General features: G+C 49.9%; 1 protein-coding gene across 7 annotated transcripts in view; it reads right to left on the reverse strand.

Annotated features, from left to right (window-relative positions):
- NAV2 (neuron navigator 2) overlaps positions 1–18,242 on the reverse strand; it is a 722,564-nt gene that overhangs the window by 60,071 nt on the left and 644,251 nt on the right. For 5 of the 7 annotated variants that reach the window (XM_059407175.1, XM_059407119.1, XM_059407156.1 and 2 more), the window contains 6 exons: positions 10,941–11,232; positions 9,518–10,220; positions 5,928–6,395; positions 5,215–5,280; positions 3,761–3,805; positions 924–1,084 (listed from right to left, as the gene is read on the reverse strand). In XM_059407175.1, coding sequence (XP_059263158.1) covers positions 924–1,084; positions 3,761–3,805; positions 5,215–5,280; positions 5,928–6,395; positions 9,518–10,220; positions 10,941–11,232 — 1,735 coding nt within the window. The remainder of the gene's footprint in view (positions 1–923; positions 1,085–3,760; positions 3,806–5,214; positions 5,281–5,927; positions 6,396–9,517; positions 10,221–10,940; positions 11,233–18,242) is intronic. The other 2 variants (XM_059407136.1, XM_059407166.1) reach the window with 2 other exon arrangements.

An 18,242-nucleotide genomic window follows, 5' to 3' on the forward strand; every position in this document is an offset into this window, starting at 1 on the left:
AAAAGGCCTCCCTTCTAAAGAGCAAGATGAGAGTGGGCAGGATTTTCCCTCCATCAGTCTTTTAGGGCTCAGCTCCCATTCTTCCTGGTAATTCTAGCCAGGACGGATCTTCCCTTTTCCTAACTATATATAATACCTGCTACCTGATCATTGTCGGTTTTTACACAGTTTCAGATAAAGCTCTGGATTGTTCTCTTACCCTGATTACGAGTCTGTGTGGGTGTGTTTGTCTCTCTGAAAAAGAATCCATTAACATGTCAGCAGGGGCTGTCTTACAAATTCTTCTCCTCTCCCCACTGTGCCAGTCAAAGCATTATGTCAGGAGTAGGCATTTCCAAGAGTATGTGTTCACTCAAAACCGGATCTTTATTTTCCAGCTTAATAGAGCCATGCAGAGGACCAGACACGGGGTATGCTACAACTTTTTAGATAGAAACCTACGTCTTCAGATGTCTTAGAAACAATTCATTTTTCTCAAAAGTAGAATGGTTAGGGCACCTGGGTGGCTCAGTGGGTTAAAGCCTCTGCCTTCGGCTCAGGTCATGATCCCAGGGTCTTGGGATCAAGCCCTACATTGGGCTCTCTGCTCAGTGGGGAGCCTGCTTCCTCCTATATCTCTGCCTACTTGTGATCTGTCAAATAAATAAATAATAATAAAGTAAACTTGAAAAAAAAAGTAGAATGGTTTGCTCTTTACTATAACCCTACCTACACCAACCATATAAATACTGATAAGAGTACCCAAACCTTTTCTCTTCTTTCCCTTTTGCTATTACTTCCCTATAATCAAGTTCTATTGCGGAGGGCTCATGAACATGGAGGGCTTGACCACTTGGCAATGACCACAGGCCTCTTTCAAAATATAAGATTAACCTCTGTCCCCCAGGGCTGATTGCCACAGCTAACTGTCAGTGGCTACTCACCAAGCTGGGAGAAGTTGAATCTCGTTCCCGAGGGAGACGTGACGCTGGAGCCAGAGGAGAAAGGGGAATTGGCAGCGGGGTCCTGCAGGCCTCCTGCAGAGTGGGACCGTAACCATTCTTTTGCGTCTTCTTGGGTGCGAAGCTGGGAGGTGGGAGTATACCTGGATAGACAGAAATTATGCTGGGATTAACTGTGAACGAGACTTATGAACGTGAACTCTGGGGAGCTGGTGATAAATAGATGGAAAAAAAAAAAAAAACAACACAGAGCCAAAGATGATGTTTAAAAAAAAAAAAAATCACATTACTACATATCCTGAAACTTATGAAGTTTCTCCAAACCTTTTTTTGCTACTTGGCTGCCTTTGGGGAAAACTGCAATTCTTTTTAGTGTGGAGGATAAAGGGAGCAAGATCCGTAAATGCTCAAAGGAGCCGTCCCTGGGCGTATCTGTAACATGTTGATTCACGATAGTGTCATTTCAAAGCCCCCACCTTGACAGAGCTGGAGCAGCAGAAGGAGCTGCTGTCAGAGCTTCGAGGGAGTTTTAATTCAATAGCTCATGGCAGCCGCGTTCTCGGGCGCATGTAAGTGGCCGCGAGTCCCAGCGTATCAGAAACCAGACGCGACAGAAGGCGTGACGACACTGATACTTGTGTCTGCTGCAACGAAGCCTCGGTAAGTCTCCGTAAAAGGAACCCCAAATCACTGGGTGCCACAGACGTCCCGGGACCCAGCTCCTCACTTATTACGTAACAGGTCTGGCAATGGTGTACTCAAGGTCCCCATTGTGCCGGGTGCCTGCACAGGCATCTCGCCAACACCTCCCACCCACCCGGCCATGCAGAGGCTACTATCCCCATTTTACACGGCAAGAAGGGGAGGGCCTGCCTCGTATCACGTGGTGACATTTCATCCATTTTACATCTGATTCCAAAATCCATGCTTTTCTCATCATGCCCACAGGCAGCATCTCAAATTTCGGAAGTGCCCTGTGACCAGAGTACCTCTGGACTTACACACAGATTACTGTGGGGTGACTACTGATTATGGAACCAGAGGGATTCTCTGGACTCGAGAAGAAGAGTTGCTGGTATCTTGGCATTGTGCGTGAATGTGGGGGGGGGGGGGGGGGGGGCTTGGGGGGGGAGGGGGGGGGGGGGGGGGGGAGGAGCTAGGAGGGACAGGCAGAGTGTATCTGCTGTAGGTGATGGACATACAATTTTCTGGGTCCCACCAATTGCATGAAGATAGCCTAGCATGTATCTCTATTCTGAAATTTAAAAAAACAATTTAGGGGTGCCTGGGTGGCTCAGTGGGTTAAAGCCTCTGCCTTCGGCTCAGGTCATGATCTCAGGGTCCTGGGATAGAGCCCTGTGTCAGGCTCTCTGCTCAGCGGGGAGCCTGCTTCCTCCTCTCTTTCTGCCTGCCTCTCTGCCTACCTGTGATTTCTCTCTCTGTGTCAAATAAATAAAAATCTTAAAAAAAAAATTTAAAGCTACATCATTTTGATAGAATAGATCCACTGGGGGGGGAATATATATATATATATATATATACATATTTAAATTTAAAAATTTAAAAATGTTATTCTTTAGAGGGATTAGCTTCCTAGATAATTACACTTTAGAGGCAAGAGTAGGGACTCAATGTCAAACTCATCTTGGGAGTGGCATGAACTGAGTATTATTAGTCTGAAGCCCTCAGAGGCACGAAGAAAACCGTGAAGCACAAAAGGCCTTTGCCAACCCCTCCCTCTATGGCCACAGTGCTGAAATTCCTCCCGCAGAACGTCTGTTGGGGCATTTTCAATACTCTTATTCTTAGATTCTCAGAATTGGCTTTCCTCGAGTCCCTACTGAAAGGCAGCATTGATACCTACCTCACATTATTGCTCAAAATGCTCTCAGCCTTAAGAGCTCCAGGTTATTAACCACAGACATACATGACAGCAATGAAACATTTCATTCCAAGTTCCATTTTTTTTTTTTTTTTTTTTTTTTTGCGAAAGCACTTAATGCCTAGTGCAGTGTGAAGCAAATGCTACGAAGAACGAGGTGTTCAAAGAGCAGGGAAATGACAGCGGCAACCGTCATACAGTAGGACCGTGGGGCAGGAGTTAGAACTGGAGTCCCTCTGGTTGGCAAAGGGAAGAAGCTGGCGTGAGCAACGGTGATTTCTGGCATCTTGCTTAACCAGGACTTGCACCAAAAATGATCCACGACTTAATGATGAATGGAAGGACATTCCTTCCCGGTAGTCTTTTCTTTATACCAAAGCCAATCATCACACCCGTTGTCTTGTTGGGCACCGAAAACAGACACAATTTTCCACGAGATACTTATAGGAAAGACAAAGCCCCCGGCTTTATTAATTTTCTATGGCCCCCAAAGTTGAATCTTTTCCAACTTAGGGAGCTTTATTTCTCTTCTTTGCCATGTCCTGGCTAACCAACGTGCCATAAGTCACGTCCTTTCTTTTGGAAGACAGCCGTGAGCGGAACGGTCAGGGTGAAGGGCTTCCTGAGGGAACCCCGTGGTCCCAGGAGAGGCTGTCTCTGCTCTCTGGGCTTGCCAAGGGGTGTTCCTCATGAGATGGCTTTCGCCATAATAAGCCTGAAAAAGCACAGCCTCTGCCCAAGCAAAAAAGCCGACAGATGGAGCGATGGGAATGAGAGGGTGCCCGGGGAGCCCCCGCTTCAGAGGGTCCTGCTGCGGTGGCCAAAGCGGGGACCCCAGTCCAGCCCAGCCCTCAGCCCTCCCCCAGCCATGAGAGTCACGCAGCCAAGCCCCAAAGCCACACCAGATGGTACGGAGGGAAGGAGGAAGCGCAGATACCTGAGTCCTTTTTTAGGCAAAGTGTTCCTATCAAGGTGCGGGTCACTGTAGGAAAGTTAAAACAAAAATGAGAACTTCAGAGAAGCACAGGGAAAGCAGGCAAGGGAAGGAGGGAGAGGCTAAATGGGGGCCGGAGATCTGGAGCAAGAGACTCACAGCACCACGGAGCGCTCCCTTCTATCCAGTGGCACATGCAAGACATCCACATCCACGGAAAACAAGAGACACCTGATCCCGGGCCTGGCCGACCCCAGCGCACACCCCGAGGCACCAGGAGGCCCGAGACAACCACTGGACCCCAAACTTCCTCTTTTGTCACAGATGCAAAGCAAAACTCAGGGGCTGCCCCAGGTCGAAGCAGAGCCCACACCTGCTGCTGCCCAGTCACCCAGGCTTGCACCAGCACCCCTGCTTCTTGGAGAGAGAGATGCCAGCACCCCTGCGTCTGACCCTCCCCAAATGCCATTGACGATGACTCCATGTGAGAGAAGGGACTTGCTGGAGGGTGTCAAGAGGCCAGCAGTCTGCATATTTGGAATTCACCTGGAATAATATGAATTCCAGGTCCCTCTTAGTTTGGTTAGCTTGGTGAGCAGCCCTGGGCCCGAGTGCGGGCAGGTTTCAACTTGCCTGCGGATAAAGTCAAGGCATTTGGATTTCCAAAGAACAAGGTTTTAAAGGCTTGGTCTGCTGAGTCTGACAAAAACAAAGTTTTTGCCACGGATGGGGTGAAGGGGATTTTCATTAATATTTTTTTCCCTACCATGAAACAACATCTGGTTGTTGTATTTGGCCAAGCTGAGGCTCCCCCACAAACTGGAGGTCAGTATCCATCTCTGAGGCCCACCCACAAGGCAGCTAGGGGCAAGCGAGCCTCTAAGTTTGCAGAGCCTCACCCCTCCATGTCCTCTTTTTCACGATCATTCCAGGAAACAGGCACACAGAACACAACAGCCTGCGAGACGCACCAGCCAAATAAATAGCAGGAAAGGATTTTCTGGAAGGGAAGGGAGCCAGCTGCGTGGGGAGTAGGGGCAGGGGAGACAAAGGTGAGGGCTCCGCCGCACAGTGGGTGGGAGATCGGTTCTGGGCTGGGAGGGGGGTGGGGGAGAGAGGGAAGAAAGGGTAGGGAGCTGGGAAGCAGGAGCATGCCACAGGAGGACAGAGATGCAAGGGAGGGCGTCTGCCGCCCCAGTTCAAGCCCCAGTTCCAGCGGCTGAGCTTCCTTCCCAAGCTGGGGGGGAGGACGGGCTGGCCCAACTCCACCGCTTCTAGGGCTGGGGTGGACAGCGGAGCAGACCCTCCCTGGCATGTCTGGGGTCACAGCGTACAGCAGAGCCACGAACACAAGCGGCAGCCTCAGGCCAACAGCCTCACACAAGACGTCTGGCTTGACACGGATGGACAGAGGAACCTGGAGGCTCGGTGAGCTCCCAGGCCTACAATGTCATTACCTGTCCTGTTTCCTGGGCAGAGTACTTCTGCAGAACTTAGGGCTAGCAGCAGGGGAAGAGAGAGGGCTAGAAGTCCAGGCAGGTAGAAAATAAGAGAAGGAACATTAGATGGGAAGAAAGGGGAGGGGTCGGACACACACAATGATTAGACATTTTTTTTTCCTCATTCCCAGCGCGCATCCCGGCGTTCTGGCCTACGTGGAAAACAAGACACACAGCACGCTGCAGTGGAATCCGGGGCTCTGAGGCTGCTTTGAGTGTCTCGATCACTCTGGCTGGCAACCCTTTAATAGGAGGGTGCCTGCCGTGACACCCACCAAGTCCACCCCACTGCCTAGAAACGTCTCCTGCCACCGGCTCTGCCTGCACAATGACAAGGGTGGGGGGGACGAGCAGCTGATGAACGAACAGGATAAAATGGAAGGACCTCCAGGAGGAATGCCATGTCCAACGGGAGCATTAAATCTGCAGCCCTCCCTCCGTTGCCGCCTGCAGCTCCAAGCATGGAGAATAACCGCGATGGAAAAGGTAACAGGAAGGAGAGCCGAGCTGAATTCCATCCCAGCCTGGCTTCCCCACGGAAAAAAGACAGCAGTGGTTAGAAAGAGCGCACTCTCCCAGGCAAAGGGGAACTAACATTTGGGATTCCTAACATAAACCCTTTGACTTGCGGGAGGGTGTCTCTCCAAGAGATACAGGCGCACGGCACCAACCTCTCCGACAGCGTGGTCTTCACGCTGTTGGTTCTGACGAAGGGAGTCAGGGAGTCGTCCTTAGAGGAGGTGATGAGGCCCGTGGAGGAATTGTGACTCAGCCCCCCTCCGCTGCTGAGGGAGATGTCAATGGACTCGCAGCTGGTATGGAGGCTGCTGACCGACTGGAAGCCCAGGCCGTCCTTGCTGAGCGCGGACGAGCTGCTGGCATTGGTGCCCCAGGTGAGGCTGTTGGAAGGGCCCGAGTGGGCTGAGCTGGGGCTGGAGGCTAGAGGAGACTGGTTGATATCCAGATTTTTGCTGTAGAGAGGACTGCTGCTTCCGCTGCTCAGGACGCCACTGCCCGAGGGGGACTCTAAGTTACCTTGCTGGGCCGAGGTGGCATGAGGATTGGAGATCACCACTGAGTTTTTCATGGTGTCTGCTGTGGCAATGGGCACTTGCTTGGTAGGCTTCCCACCAAAGAGTCTGTGAAGAGACAAAGGGTTGTGCAGGTTGAACAGCCAGCAACGAGGGGTGCCGAGCTGTTAACGGTGGGGCACAAGTACAGGAGCGCTAAGACTCCTGGGGAGGGACACAGTCATTGCTACTGAAATGGCTAATGGTGCTCCTGCTGGGAAAGGACACCAGTGTCTCACAAGGCTCCAGCTTCAAGTTCGAGGCTGTAGCCGAGACCCTTAGGGCCACGTGGAATAATTTTCAATAGGCCTAGCCATGGTGGTCCCAGATCTTGCTTCCCTTCATTTCCATAAATAGGGTAACTAGAAAATTGCCCCAGCCCCGAAACATCTAGAGGAAAAGATCTATCTTCATCATCTTTGTATTTGAGACCCCAGGCACAAAGCAGGTACTCAGTTCAGTTCCAAAGGTTTCGGTTGTTTGGTCTCTAAGAATGACATGAACTGATCAAGAAGACGAGTCTAGATCTGGATGCGGGGGGGTGGGTGCTGGGAAAAGTATCTTCCTGGATTTCTCCTCAAGTGATGGCCCATCTGAAAGATGGTAGGCTAGTCCTACCCAAGGATCTACACAGAAATCTTGCCAGGGCATGAGATGTAAGAGCAGATGCCCTGGGTCTTGGGGACAGACATGTCATTCCATGTCATCCCCCCGCTGATGACCGGAAATGTACTGCCAGAAAAACAGGGAATGGCCCATGGGCCTCTCTCTTCATTTGGCAACAGGACTCTCTGTGAAGAATGGCAGAACACTGTTAAAGTCCAAGGATGGAGACATGCTCTAGCAATGCAAGTCATTCCATCCACCAAACCCTGCTGGAACGTGCATCTCTGCAGGGACAAAACCACGACCTATCTTGAGAAACAGGTAAAGACAGGCAGGTCACCTTGCACCCAGCGACTCCATGGTAGGAGTCTCATCTTTGTTCTCTCCCGGGAGTCCTTACAAATCCCAATTATCGTAAAAACAAACATACGCACACATAACTAATCTTCACTATGGTATCTGGTAACAGATTAGAAAATACTTTTTGGGGGCACCTGGGTGGCGCAGTGGGTTAAGCGTCTGCCTTCGGCTCAGATCATGATCTCAGGGTCCTGGGATCGAGCCCCGCATTGGGCTCTCTGCTCAGCAGGGAGCCTGCTTCCCTTCCTCTCTCTCTGCCTGCCTCTCTGCCTACTTGTGATCTCTCTCCATCTGTCAAATAAATAAATAAAATCTTTATTTAAAAAAAAAAAGAAAATACTTTTTTGCCTGGCGACAACCAAAGAATGAGATATCCTCTGGTAGAATCTTGGCTTTGGTGTGCTTACGTACTTCCAGTAACTGGAAGCTCCCTACTTCTAAGGGTAACTCACTCCACTGTCAAGCCCTTTCAATCACTAGAAAACCAAAATCCTATGCATCTTCTTTGTTGCTTGTTGCCCCTAATTCTCCTCCATGTAACTACGCAGAAAAAGCCCAGGCTTTTGTCTGTTGGTCCCTCCCGTCATCTGAAGAGCGCTATCACTGGATCTGAGATTTCTCTTCTCTGCACTAAGGCACAAAGAGGAAATTGAGAACACCTCCTAATGATTTAGAAAAAATGTAATTAACAGGATTTGGCTGAAAGTTGTTCAGTGTCGAGCCTCAGAATCTGCATGCATTTTCAAGTATTCTGTAACAGTAGCCTAAGGGTCCAGTAAAATACCTTTGTAGTTACTAAAGGAAATCTATAATACCAAAGAGCGAATGTTACATATACTACTTGAGGCAAGAAGCAGAGGATAGTTTCATTTACAAGGCAATCTGTTAGAACAACAAAGAGCAGCCCGATAGGACCTTCCCCTGAAAAAACAATCATTACTGAAATTCTAATAATCAAGTCTAGACAAAGAACAGTGAACTGCTTCACCACACTTTTCCCATGGCAGGCTTCTTCTGAAGTCTTTTCAAACATTCCTATTCACCTCCCAATAGGTGCACATAGTTTTTATTTTTCACTACTTAATTTTCTATCCGGGACTTAGACTCTTTCCTAGGATAAGCCATTTCCTGGGAATGGTAAGATAAGCTCCGTCCTATGCCGTTCCAGTTTGAGGACGGTTCAGCAGAGAGAAGGATGAGATGATACGAGCCATCAAAAGCGGTACACATTTAAAAAGGAACTGCTTAAAAAAAAACACTGTTTTCATATACAAAATTTCCATTCAGTGTGGAAATGTGGGAAAATGCCTTTTTAAGGGAATAAGAAATCAATTTCTCTTTTTCAGAAACACTTCTGCTTTAAAAGGTTTTTTTTGTCTTTTTTTTTTTTTTTTTAAAGAAAGCTAGAATTTCAGAAACAAATTTGGAATTAAGCATGCAGTATAAAAAAGTATGTGTGTGGTGGAGGGGGAAGATACTGGGCTAGCTGAGAGAAGGATCTGGCTGAGCTCACGGTCTGGCATAATGATGTAGAATCTCAGCCACAGAATTAATAAGACAAGGGTGGAAAAAAGATCCTTTGCCTTCTCCTCATACGCCCACCTGGGGTCTAGGGGCGTATTAAGATCTCATCTTGGATGGTAGCTAGCTCTGGCTGAGCACCTACGATGGGCCAGATATGGCTACAAAAGTTAATATTCACATGCAATCTGGGATGCCTGGGTGGCTCAGTTGGTTAAGCAGCTGCCTTCGGCTCCGGTCATGATCCCAGCGTCCTAGGATCGAGTCCCACATCGGGCTCCTTGCTCGGCAGGGAGCCTGCTTCTCCCTCTGACTCTGCCTGCCATTCTGTCTGCCTGTGCTCGCTCTTGCTCTCTCTCTCTCTGACAAATAAATAAAATCTTAAAAAAAAAAAAAAAATTCACATGCAATCTCAGGTAGGTGTTCCCATTTTACAGATGAGGAAACTGAAACAAAATTGTAAAGAAGGGATCCACGGTGGCTGATGAAAGCGGACTCAGGATTTGACCCCAGATGACAGATTCAGACACTTGGGTGTTTTCCTCCCCACATGGGAAAATAATCAGCTGAGTACAAAATTGCTGGCAGGTTCTGACTAAACAGACGTGGAGAAACAGGCTGTTTTCACCAACGAACAAAAAATGATTCGCTCAGGATGCCATTCCACAGACTCCAGCGCTGCCAACCACCACCGACCCACTTACCTGCGGAGCGTGGGAGAGGCCACGTCGGGGTACTTGGCTCCCGGCTGGAGGGTCGCCTGCGCCGCACTGGACACAGGCTGGGCAGCTGGGTTCACTTTCACTGAGTTACAGGAAGCCACGCTCTCGTTGTCGGAGGAGATGCCTTTCTCCTTATCGGTCTGGTTGACCAGGCCCGGCAGAGAGCTGCCCAGAGCCGTTTTGGAAGGCTCCCTCAGCTTGGGCACTGGCAGGCCCGCAGACTTACTGCTGATGTTGGAATCGATGCTGCTGGTGCTAGACCTGTTCCCAGCCCCATTGCGGCTGGTGGACTTACTGGGCCTTGGCAAACTCCGGTACTGCAAGTTGGTCCGGGAGCTGAGAGCCAGATACCCATCGTCCTGGTTCTGAGGCCCATCCATGCTCGTCTTCCGGCCGGTGGACCGGCTGACGAGTGCAGATGACTTGGGGATCTTGCCCAGTGTGGCTGACCTGCTGGTGACCGTAGCCCCGCTGGCTGTGATCATGGCCAGCCCAGCAGCTGAGCCGCTCTGCTTCTTGAACCCAAAACTGTTGGCATTGGCAGTGGGGGTCCTGGAACTGCTGGAGAGGGGCTTTTTGGACTCGTCGCCACTGCTGCGGCCTGCGTCTGACGGGGACCGCTTCACCTGGGAAGCTTTGGGAGACAGCCTTCCTTTCTCAGACACCTTTGCATCATCTGTTTTTCCTAAGGGAGAAAGCAGCAAGGTTAGTGTGCACACCAAGAACCCATCTGCTTACAATCGTTCCCTCCGCCAAAGAACTGGTTCACTTTTTCCTTGGGGAAAGCAGTAGCCTTGGGAGGCAAAGGAAAGGGCTTTTTATAAAGATAATCTACCCACTACTGTCGCCGTGAGCCCTCTAGGAGATGTCAATGACTTCTCATTTGCAAACCAGCCTACATTTACCCAGAACAAAGCAAAACCGGCCAATCGCTGGTACGTTTGGGCAAGAGATCCTGCCTTCTACTGACCTTTCTTCCTTCTCTGGCCATTTAAAGGCTCTCCTTAACATTTTCAGGGGGCATCTCTGCCTTCCTGCAAACACACTACTCTGTTTATACACGTCCCTAAATCACGGGCAACGTGAATGACATAAAGGCAGCTCGTAAACGCCCTTGGAAAGCCTGCGCACGCGTGTGTGGGCTCTTCCCTAGCCCCTGGTTAAGCCCACTCCATCCCCTTTGGCAGCTGAAGCACCTGCAGAGCTTGAGGCTGACACACGGACCTCTTTCCACATGGGAAAATGCAGGGATACGAACCTTCCCGAAAGCTAGTCACTGGCAGATCTAAACTCAAAGAAGAAATAGCTGCCCTAGACGGGGACTGAAGCTCTTGCTGGAGTGTCTGCGGGTTTCGGTTTTCAGACCGACACAGGCAGAAATGAGACGGCACAGCCCCTCACTCACCGGTTCCGGGGGTCTTGAGCGCGCCCGCTGGGGCAGCTGCCTTCGTCCTCGGCATGGTGACGCCCACCTGCGCGGTCATGCCTCGGCGCCACGAGCCCGTCTGCGAGATGACCGAACTCTTCTTGCCCGAAGTGCTTTTGTCAGACTCGTCCGACACGTCCGAGGGATTCCGCCTCCACTTGGACCCGGGTTCCATCTTTATGCCGCTGTCGGAGCCTCCGTCGGACTTCTTGACGTCATCGCCCGACCACAGGGACCCCCTCTCCACCTGGGAATGCTTCTCAGCGTCGGTCTGTGGATGAGACGCGGAATGAGTCCTTCCGGAATCCCAGGCCGGGAGCCCCTCAGCCCGCAGCGAGAACGCCAGCACCACGACAGACGACGACTAGAAAATGTCTGGGCCTTTACAGTCTGGTGATCTTGCTAGAAAGCCTGATTTTTTTTTTTTTTTTTTTTGGCTCGAGGAAAGTACAGAATATAACTATGTCCTAGAAGAGAGTAAGAAGTAGGAGGGGCCGGGGAAAAAGAGGGACAGAGCCCCACCGAGGAGAAACACGAGCAGACCGAGACGCAGCCAGGATTCAGCCACCAACTCTTTGCCGCTTGGTGACAAGCGCTTCTCACCCCCGAGACCTCTCTTCATCCGGCCCCCAGCCTCCTGGCCTGTTTCCCTTTGTTCTGTCGTCTTCCTAGCACAGCACGGCAGCCTCACACGCCGACTGAGCAGGCAACGGTGGCGGCTGATTCCACACCGCGCAGAGAGAGACAGAGGGGTTGGGAGGAGACAAACCCTCCAGAGCCAGGGTGCTGGCTCCCACCCTACTCCATTTATATGCCACTGCTTTGCTCCTCTTGTGGGATTTGGTTCAGACAAGGGCTATAATTAGCTAGCTTTCTTTGGAAGAGCCCTGACCTGCTGGCCATGGAACCCAGGAGGGGACAGAAGTGTGATGTTAATGATTCACCCCAGTGAAAAGGCACAAAGCTAACCAGAATGCTTTGGGAGCCTCCCTAGGGGGCCGGGGCCAGTCCGAGGGGATGACAGGAGGGCGAAATCGCGCAGTGAATGCTGGTGGCTGTTGTTAGCAACACTCAAGGCTGGCCACACCGAGTGACAAGGCCTGTGTTTGCTATACCTGACTACCAACAGTAGGCAACGCCATTAAGGCAGGAAATCACAATGATCACCCGGCAAGAATCTGCCCTAACTAATGCCTTTCACCCTAGAGTAATACAGGTATCCGTGCCTTCCTCTGTGGGTATACCAGGGTATGGGACAAACCTGAACACAGACAAGCCCCACTTAAGTCCCTTCTCAGTCACCACCACAGCCTCTCTCTTCCCCCTCAACCCTGCATCCTAAATTCCAGTTCTCCATCACAGCCACCCGACGGTGCCTTTCCTGGTTTGGTCGTGCCTCAAACATATACTGAGCTCCCTCCGGGTACTAGGCCCCAGAAGGAGGAGGGAGACAAAAGACTCATGCCCTGGCTGTGGGCAGCTCCCCCGCGCTCAGCTGTGGTAAGGGACCGAGACAGGGTGTTCCTGCCTCTGAGCACAGCGGGAGCCGCATCAAGGCTTGTTGAGTAAAGGAGGGAACCAACGAACTCATGCTTTTCAAGGTACAGCAGCCTTCAACAAAATGATCTCCGATCCCAACCACTCTCTGGTTAAAGAGCGTCCTGAGAAGACGTAGCTTTGCCTTCATCGCAGCTTTACAGATGAGCTGAGGCGTAAGTGACCCACTCCCTGTCCCAGCTACTCCAGCCCATGTTCCTTCCTCCGAACACTTTGAGTCGATTCCTTCAACCAGAGTTCCTCCAAGCCCGCCATCTGCAAGGCGCCATGGAAAGCCTGAGGATCCAAGTATCAGATTAAGTCCCATCCCTTCTGGAGCCTACAGTCCAGGGAAAGAGGCAGAGGTTGGCTAAGTAAATACAAATAAATGAGTAAAGATGAATTATGAAATTTTATAAGAAAAAGGACAAGGAGTAAGAAATAGAAGTACACTGATGTAATGCAGTTGATGAGGAGGAAGATGGGGGACAGTGGTCAGGCCTGTTTGAAAAGTGCCCTGAAGAGTGAGAAGGAACTTACTGAGAAGAGTTTAGGGAAGAGCATGCCAGGCAGGGGGGAACAGCACATGCAAAGGTCCTGAGACAGGGAAGAGAGTACCTTTAGAAGCACTCAATCCATGAATATTTCCTGGGTGCCACCATACACCAAGACAAACTTATGGGGCCCGGGACCCCATTGTAGTAAATGAATAAGAACAGGTACAAGTCATTAACTTCCTGGAGCTTATGTTCAAGTACATTCTGACACATTCCAATACACTCCAGGAAATACTGAAAACTTAGCACTTAACTACCATCTGGGTATTAGTTATTATTAGTTATTCTTTACTTATCCTATTCCTTATTTTCCCTAATCAGATTATAGTGATGCTAAGAGTAGTAGTAGTGACAATTAACATTTATTAAGCACTTACTATGTGCTAGGCACTGGGCCAAGGTGCTTCTCATGAATCATTTAATTGAATCCTCAACAAAAATCCATGAGGAAATTATAGTTCATATTATTACTTAACCTATGAAAGCCGAGGCACAGAGTAGAAAAGAAAACTGCCCAAGACTGACTTCCAAGTGAGGAAGTGGCTATTCAAGGATTCTAGGAAGTCCTAAAATCAGAGGCCAGATTTTAACCACTATGCCACACTGCCTTCCTGGAGAATAAGTCCAAGGACAAGAGACAGTTCCACATGTCTCACACAACACCTCATACAATACCTAACCGAGTAGATTCCCCTTCCATACTGGCTGGCTGTGCCCCAACCCCAGCCCCGGAGCAGCTCCAGCCTAGCCTCTGGGTGCGACCCCAAGACCTCTGATTTACCCAGTGACAGAGAGAAGGCACATGGTCTTGGCCCAGGACTATGACTTCAATCTTCCCTCTAGAAAGAACATCCAACCATCACAGCCCCAACTAGGCCCAGCACAGTAGCCTTCCCAGCACTACTCTGCATAGCAGGCCTGGGACACTCTACCGGTTTTAAGTTCTCAATTCCTTAACAAAACCTTCCTGGTTTATGTGCCAGATCATGAAGTAGCATCACTAGGGATCAAAAGATGAGAAAGTGGGGCACCTGGGTGGTTCAGTCGGCTGGGCATCCGTCTTTGGCTCAGGTCGTGATCCTGGAGTCTTGGGATCAAGCCTGGCATGGGGATCCCTGCTCAGTATAGAGTCTGCTTCTCCCTCTCCCCCCTCAGCGTGTGCTCTCTTGCTCACTCTCTCTCTCAAATGAATAAATAAAATCTTTAAAAAAAAAATGATGAAAAATTCCCAGCCTCTCTGGTCGCAGAGCTGACAAGTGAAGGGCAGCAAGACAGCTGCTTGGGGAGGTAGAGCTGTGTTCTTCCCTTGGCTCTCCATGCCTTCGTCAGTTGTTCTCCTTTCCAACGGCTCCTAATTTTGGAAAGATTTTCCTATTGTCCCTACCTGGAAGTCCACTCGCTCATTTGACATCCCAAAGGGCAGGTAGGGAAACAACCAAACGCAGGTGGGGAGAAGGCCTGCAATTTTGGAGGTTGGCCACTGACGGCCCACAGAAGGGAGGCTGATCTGCAGAGGGAGAGGGTGGAACCAAGGTCGGCCACATGGCCTGACGTGCGGGGGAGAACATGGGCTTGGAGTCGGACTTCATGTACTGGGTGCTCCCTCCTCTGGAGGGAGTAGGTTACCTCCTCTAAGGTCATGACCTGTGTATAAAATGGAGATGCAAGAGACAGGAGTCTTAGAGGGCACAGAGTTGTCACCAAATGTGGAGGGACTCAGTCTTTGTTACCAACTCTCCCACCTCTGAAAACCCCCAGTATCTGCTTGTCTTTATTCCATTTTTGTTCTGCATGAGGGTGAATAAGGCACTCGTCTTTCCTGCTCTTGGGCCACAAGCCTCTAGAAGCCAGGACACTGCCCTCCTCCTGCCCACATCCCCTGCAGGTCAGGACGCTGAACTGGCTCAAGTTTCGACTAGAGTCATCACAGAAGTAATTACCAGCATCAGAAGTGGTAGTACCACAGCCACTTCCAGGTTGGCCCTGTGTCCTTCCGCATATATTATTAGCTCATCTAACCCTCTGAGCTTGTCCTGTTATCCATATGTGTGACAGACTAGCAAAGTATAGGGGGAGAAGAAGGACAGTGACTTGCCAACAGTCACAAGCAGCAGCCCCTAGCAGGTGGGCTGCCCCCAGCCAAACCCTACCCCTACATCCAGACCAATGGCCAGAGAACAACCAAGAGCTCTAGGCTCACTCAAAGCCTCACACAGGACAGGAATCCCTGCCACAGAACTCAGAATTTTGTTTCCTCGAGTAGCAAAAACTAAACTCACATGGAATTATCTTCCTCCCCTTGTATACTAAAAACTTCACAGGCAGTGAAAATTAAAGGCATTTTGATACATGCCTCTTTGTATCTTGGCACCTGGAATGGAACCTTGCATAGACTGAGGGGAAATACTGAATGACCAAGGACATGAATGGACAAATGATCACGTGGGAGAGAGAGGTGTTTGTCACAAGTCCTCTGCCACCAACACACTGTCCTAAAAATAAAATGCTACAAAATATAAAATGAGTTGCAAGATATATTAAGAACACAGCCAAACTTCCGTTACTGACATGAATGGAGGGAGGGAGGCAGAGGGAGAAAGAAAAAAAGAAACTGAGTACCTACTACGAATGAGACACCACGAGAGCATGTTCAGATGAAGTAGTTCCATGGCACTACCACCCTCCTCCTTTGAGACAAGTCTCACTGCTGTGACTTTACAGACCAGGAGGCAGAGGCCTGAAGAGGCTGACCAGCTTCTCTGAGGACACCATAGGACCAGGAGCTCACCCCCTTCTCCCTGACCCCACAACCTGGTTTGGCTGCCCAGACTCACCAGTCCTCATGGCAGAGGTCCACTGAAAGGCTATCAGACCTCAAGCTAGAAGATTCTCTGCCCCGCCGGGGAGCCGTGATCAGAGAGACCTGGGGCTGGACACCTGGGCACGTGCGTCCCATCGAAGGCACCCTCGGTGCCTCTCAGCATCCTCCAGGAGGACAGTCACTCACAGACGAAGGGGGCTCTTGTCTCCCAAGGACAGCTTCTCTGTGATCTGCTCCGCTAACAAGGCTGCTCCTTAGGCTTCTGGACCACGACTTCCCTGTTCCTTGGATGGGTTTCCTTTTCACTTTTCCTCAGAAGCTCTTCCGATGTGCAAACCTGGCCAGGCAACCTGTCCTCAGCCTACTTTCCCGGCCTGTCTGCCGGCTGCTTCTTCTGTCTCTCCCCGCCTTGCCTGGGACACTGCGCACTCCCCGTTTGATCGGGGAGAAACCAGTCTGTGACAGAAACCTGAGCGAGCCCTGGGGAATGATGGCAGCACACATCTTCCCGTTGCCTGGTGCTGCTCTGAGAGGAGTAATGGCCCTTAGCTTTCCTCAGAGTGGGATGAGGGGAGGAGGGGATGAGGCTGCAATTTACGCTGATTCAAATATTTGGAGATACTCCCTCACAGGAACAAAGGGATGCCAGAGAAACCACCTCCCTGGGAATCTCAGGAGCTACTGGTGCAAGTCCGCCTTTATTTTATTCCACGAACTACTGGCTTAGTTTTTATCTCAATATTTTAAACTCAGGTAGTGTTCTAGCAAACAACAATAACAACAACAAAAAACAAAAAAAGCAAAAGCAAAAAACAAACCAACCCAATGAATATTAAACTCCTTCCGTCCCTTGAAATCAACCTTCTGCACCAGCTCAAAAGACATGTTTGTGCCATTCTTGAACCTTTTCTGATATGACATTTTCTAGATGAAAGCAAAGAGCTGGTCATGGTCAGAGAGGAGGGGGCGCTGCCCTTAACCAAATCTGAGTCTATCAGATAGGAAATCATTTGTAAATGCCTGATGTTTACTCTGTATCAGTGTGGAAAACAGATGCCCGGGTCCTACGGTCCTACCTTGGTGGGAGGGAAACAAAGACAAGAGATTCTTCTGATAGTGTTTTGTTGACTTAACTGACAACTAAAAGCAAGACTGTTCCTACCTTTCAAGTAAACAAAAGAGAAACCTATTGATTTATTCATCTCTCCCTCTCTCCAGGACCCTCTCCACAACCTTCTCTGTCTGTCGGTCTCTCTCCTCTCTGGGTTCTCCACCTCAGGATCTAAGGAGAGTCTAAAAGCTTGTTATTGTTACCCTGAAATTAAAAAGACTCTCAGGAGGGGCGCCTGGGTGGCTCAGTGGGTTAAAGCCTCTGCCTTCGGCTCAGGTCATGATCTCAGGGTCCAGGGATCGAGCCCCGCATCGGGCTCTCTACTCAGCGGGAAGCCTGTTTCCCTTCCTCTCTCTCTGCCTACTTGTAATCTCTGTCAAATAAATAAATAAAATCTTAAAAAAAAAAAAAAAAAAAAAACAAACCTCTCAGGAAAAAAAAAGAAATTAGTGTCCATGAGGAAAGCGAAAAAAGTTGGTAGGGGTAAGTGGCAGGGGCACAGGCTGGCTGTGTTTAACTTGTGTCTAATCACTGATCAAACAGTGATTGCTCTCAAGCAGAGGGGCTTATGTATGGTTTTTTCTTTTAAATCACCCTTTTAAAATGAGGTATAGCATTCACATACTCCATGCACAAAGTTAAGTATAGAGCCTGAACAGGCTTTATAAAATTAACCTACTTTCATAACTACCACTCACTCAGATCAAGATGCGGACTGTTATCTTCAGCCCCAACATCTCCTGCCTCCGTAATTTGGGTAGTGTTTTTCCTTCACCACCACCACCACCACCGCCGCCGCCATTCAACTCTCACTCAAAAATAACTAGGAATCCCGGAGAAAGTGCAAATTCAAGAAGTCACAGGCAATCCCAGAGGCGACACCCAACATATTTCCTCAAGGAGTCAACGTCCACATTTCTATGGGACACAAGAAATGACATGTTCTTTATTGAGCCCAGTCCTCTAAGAAAAAAACCAACCAAAAACAAAAACAAAAAACCTCTGAACGCATAGAAATTTCCAAAGAAGCTCCTATCTTGCAGAGAAACAAGAGAGAAAGGAGGCTGGTGTGGGTGGGAGTGAGGGAAGAGAGCAGTGTCAGTTCTGCCCTCGCCCAGGCCTCTCGGGGAGACTGTGTCCCAAGCAGACCCTCGTGTGGCTTCATCGCAGCCAGCAGCCCCCACCGGTGGGAGGGACCCATCATGAAAAAGATCCCAGACCAAAGAAGCCAGTGCCACCACACCTGACCGGTCCTT

Source organism: Mustela nigripes, chromosome 1 (assembly GCF_022355385.1).
Source record: "Mustela nigripes isolate SB6536 chromosome 1, MUSNIG.SB6536, whole genome shotgun sequence".
Lineage (NCBI taxonomy): Eukaryota > Metazoa > Chordata > Mammalia > Carnivora > Mustelidae > Mustela > Mustela nigripes.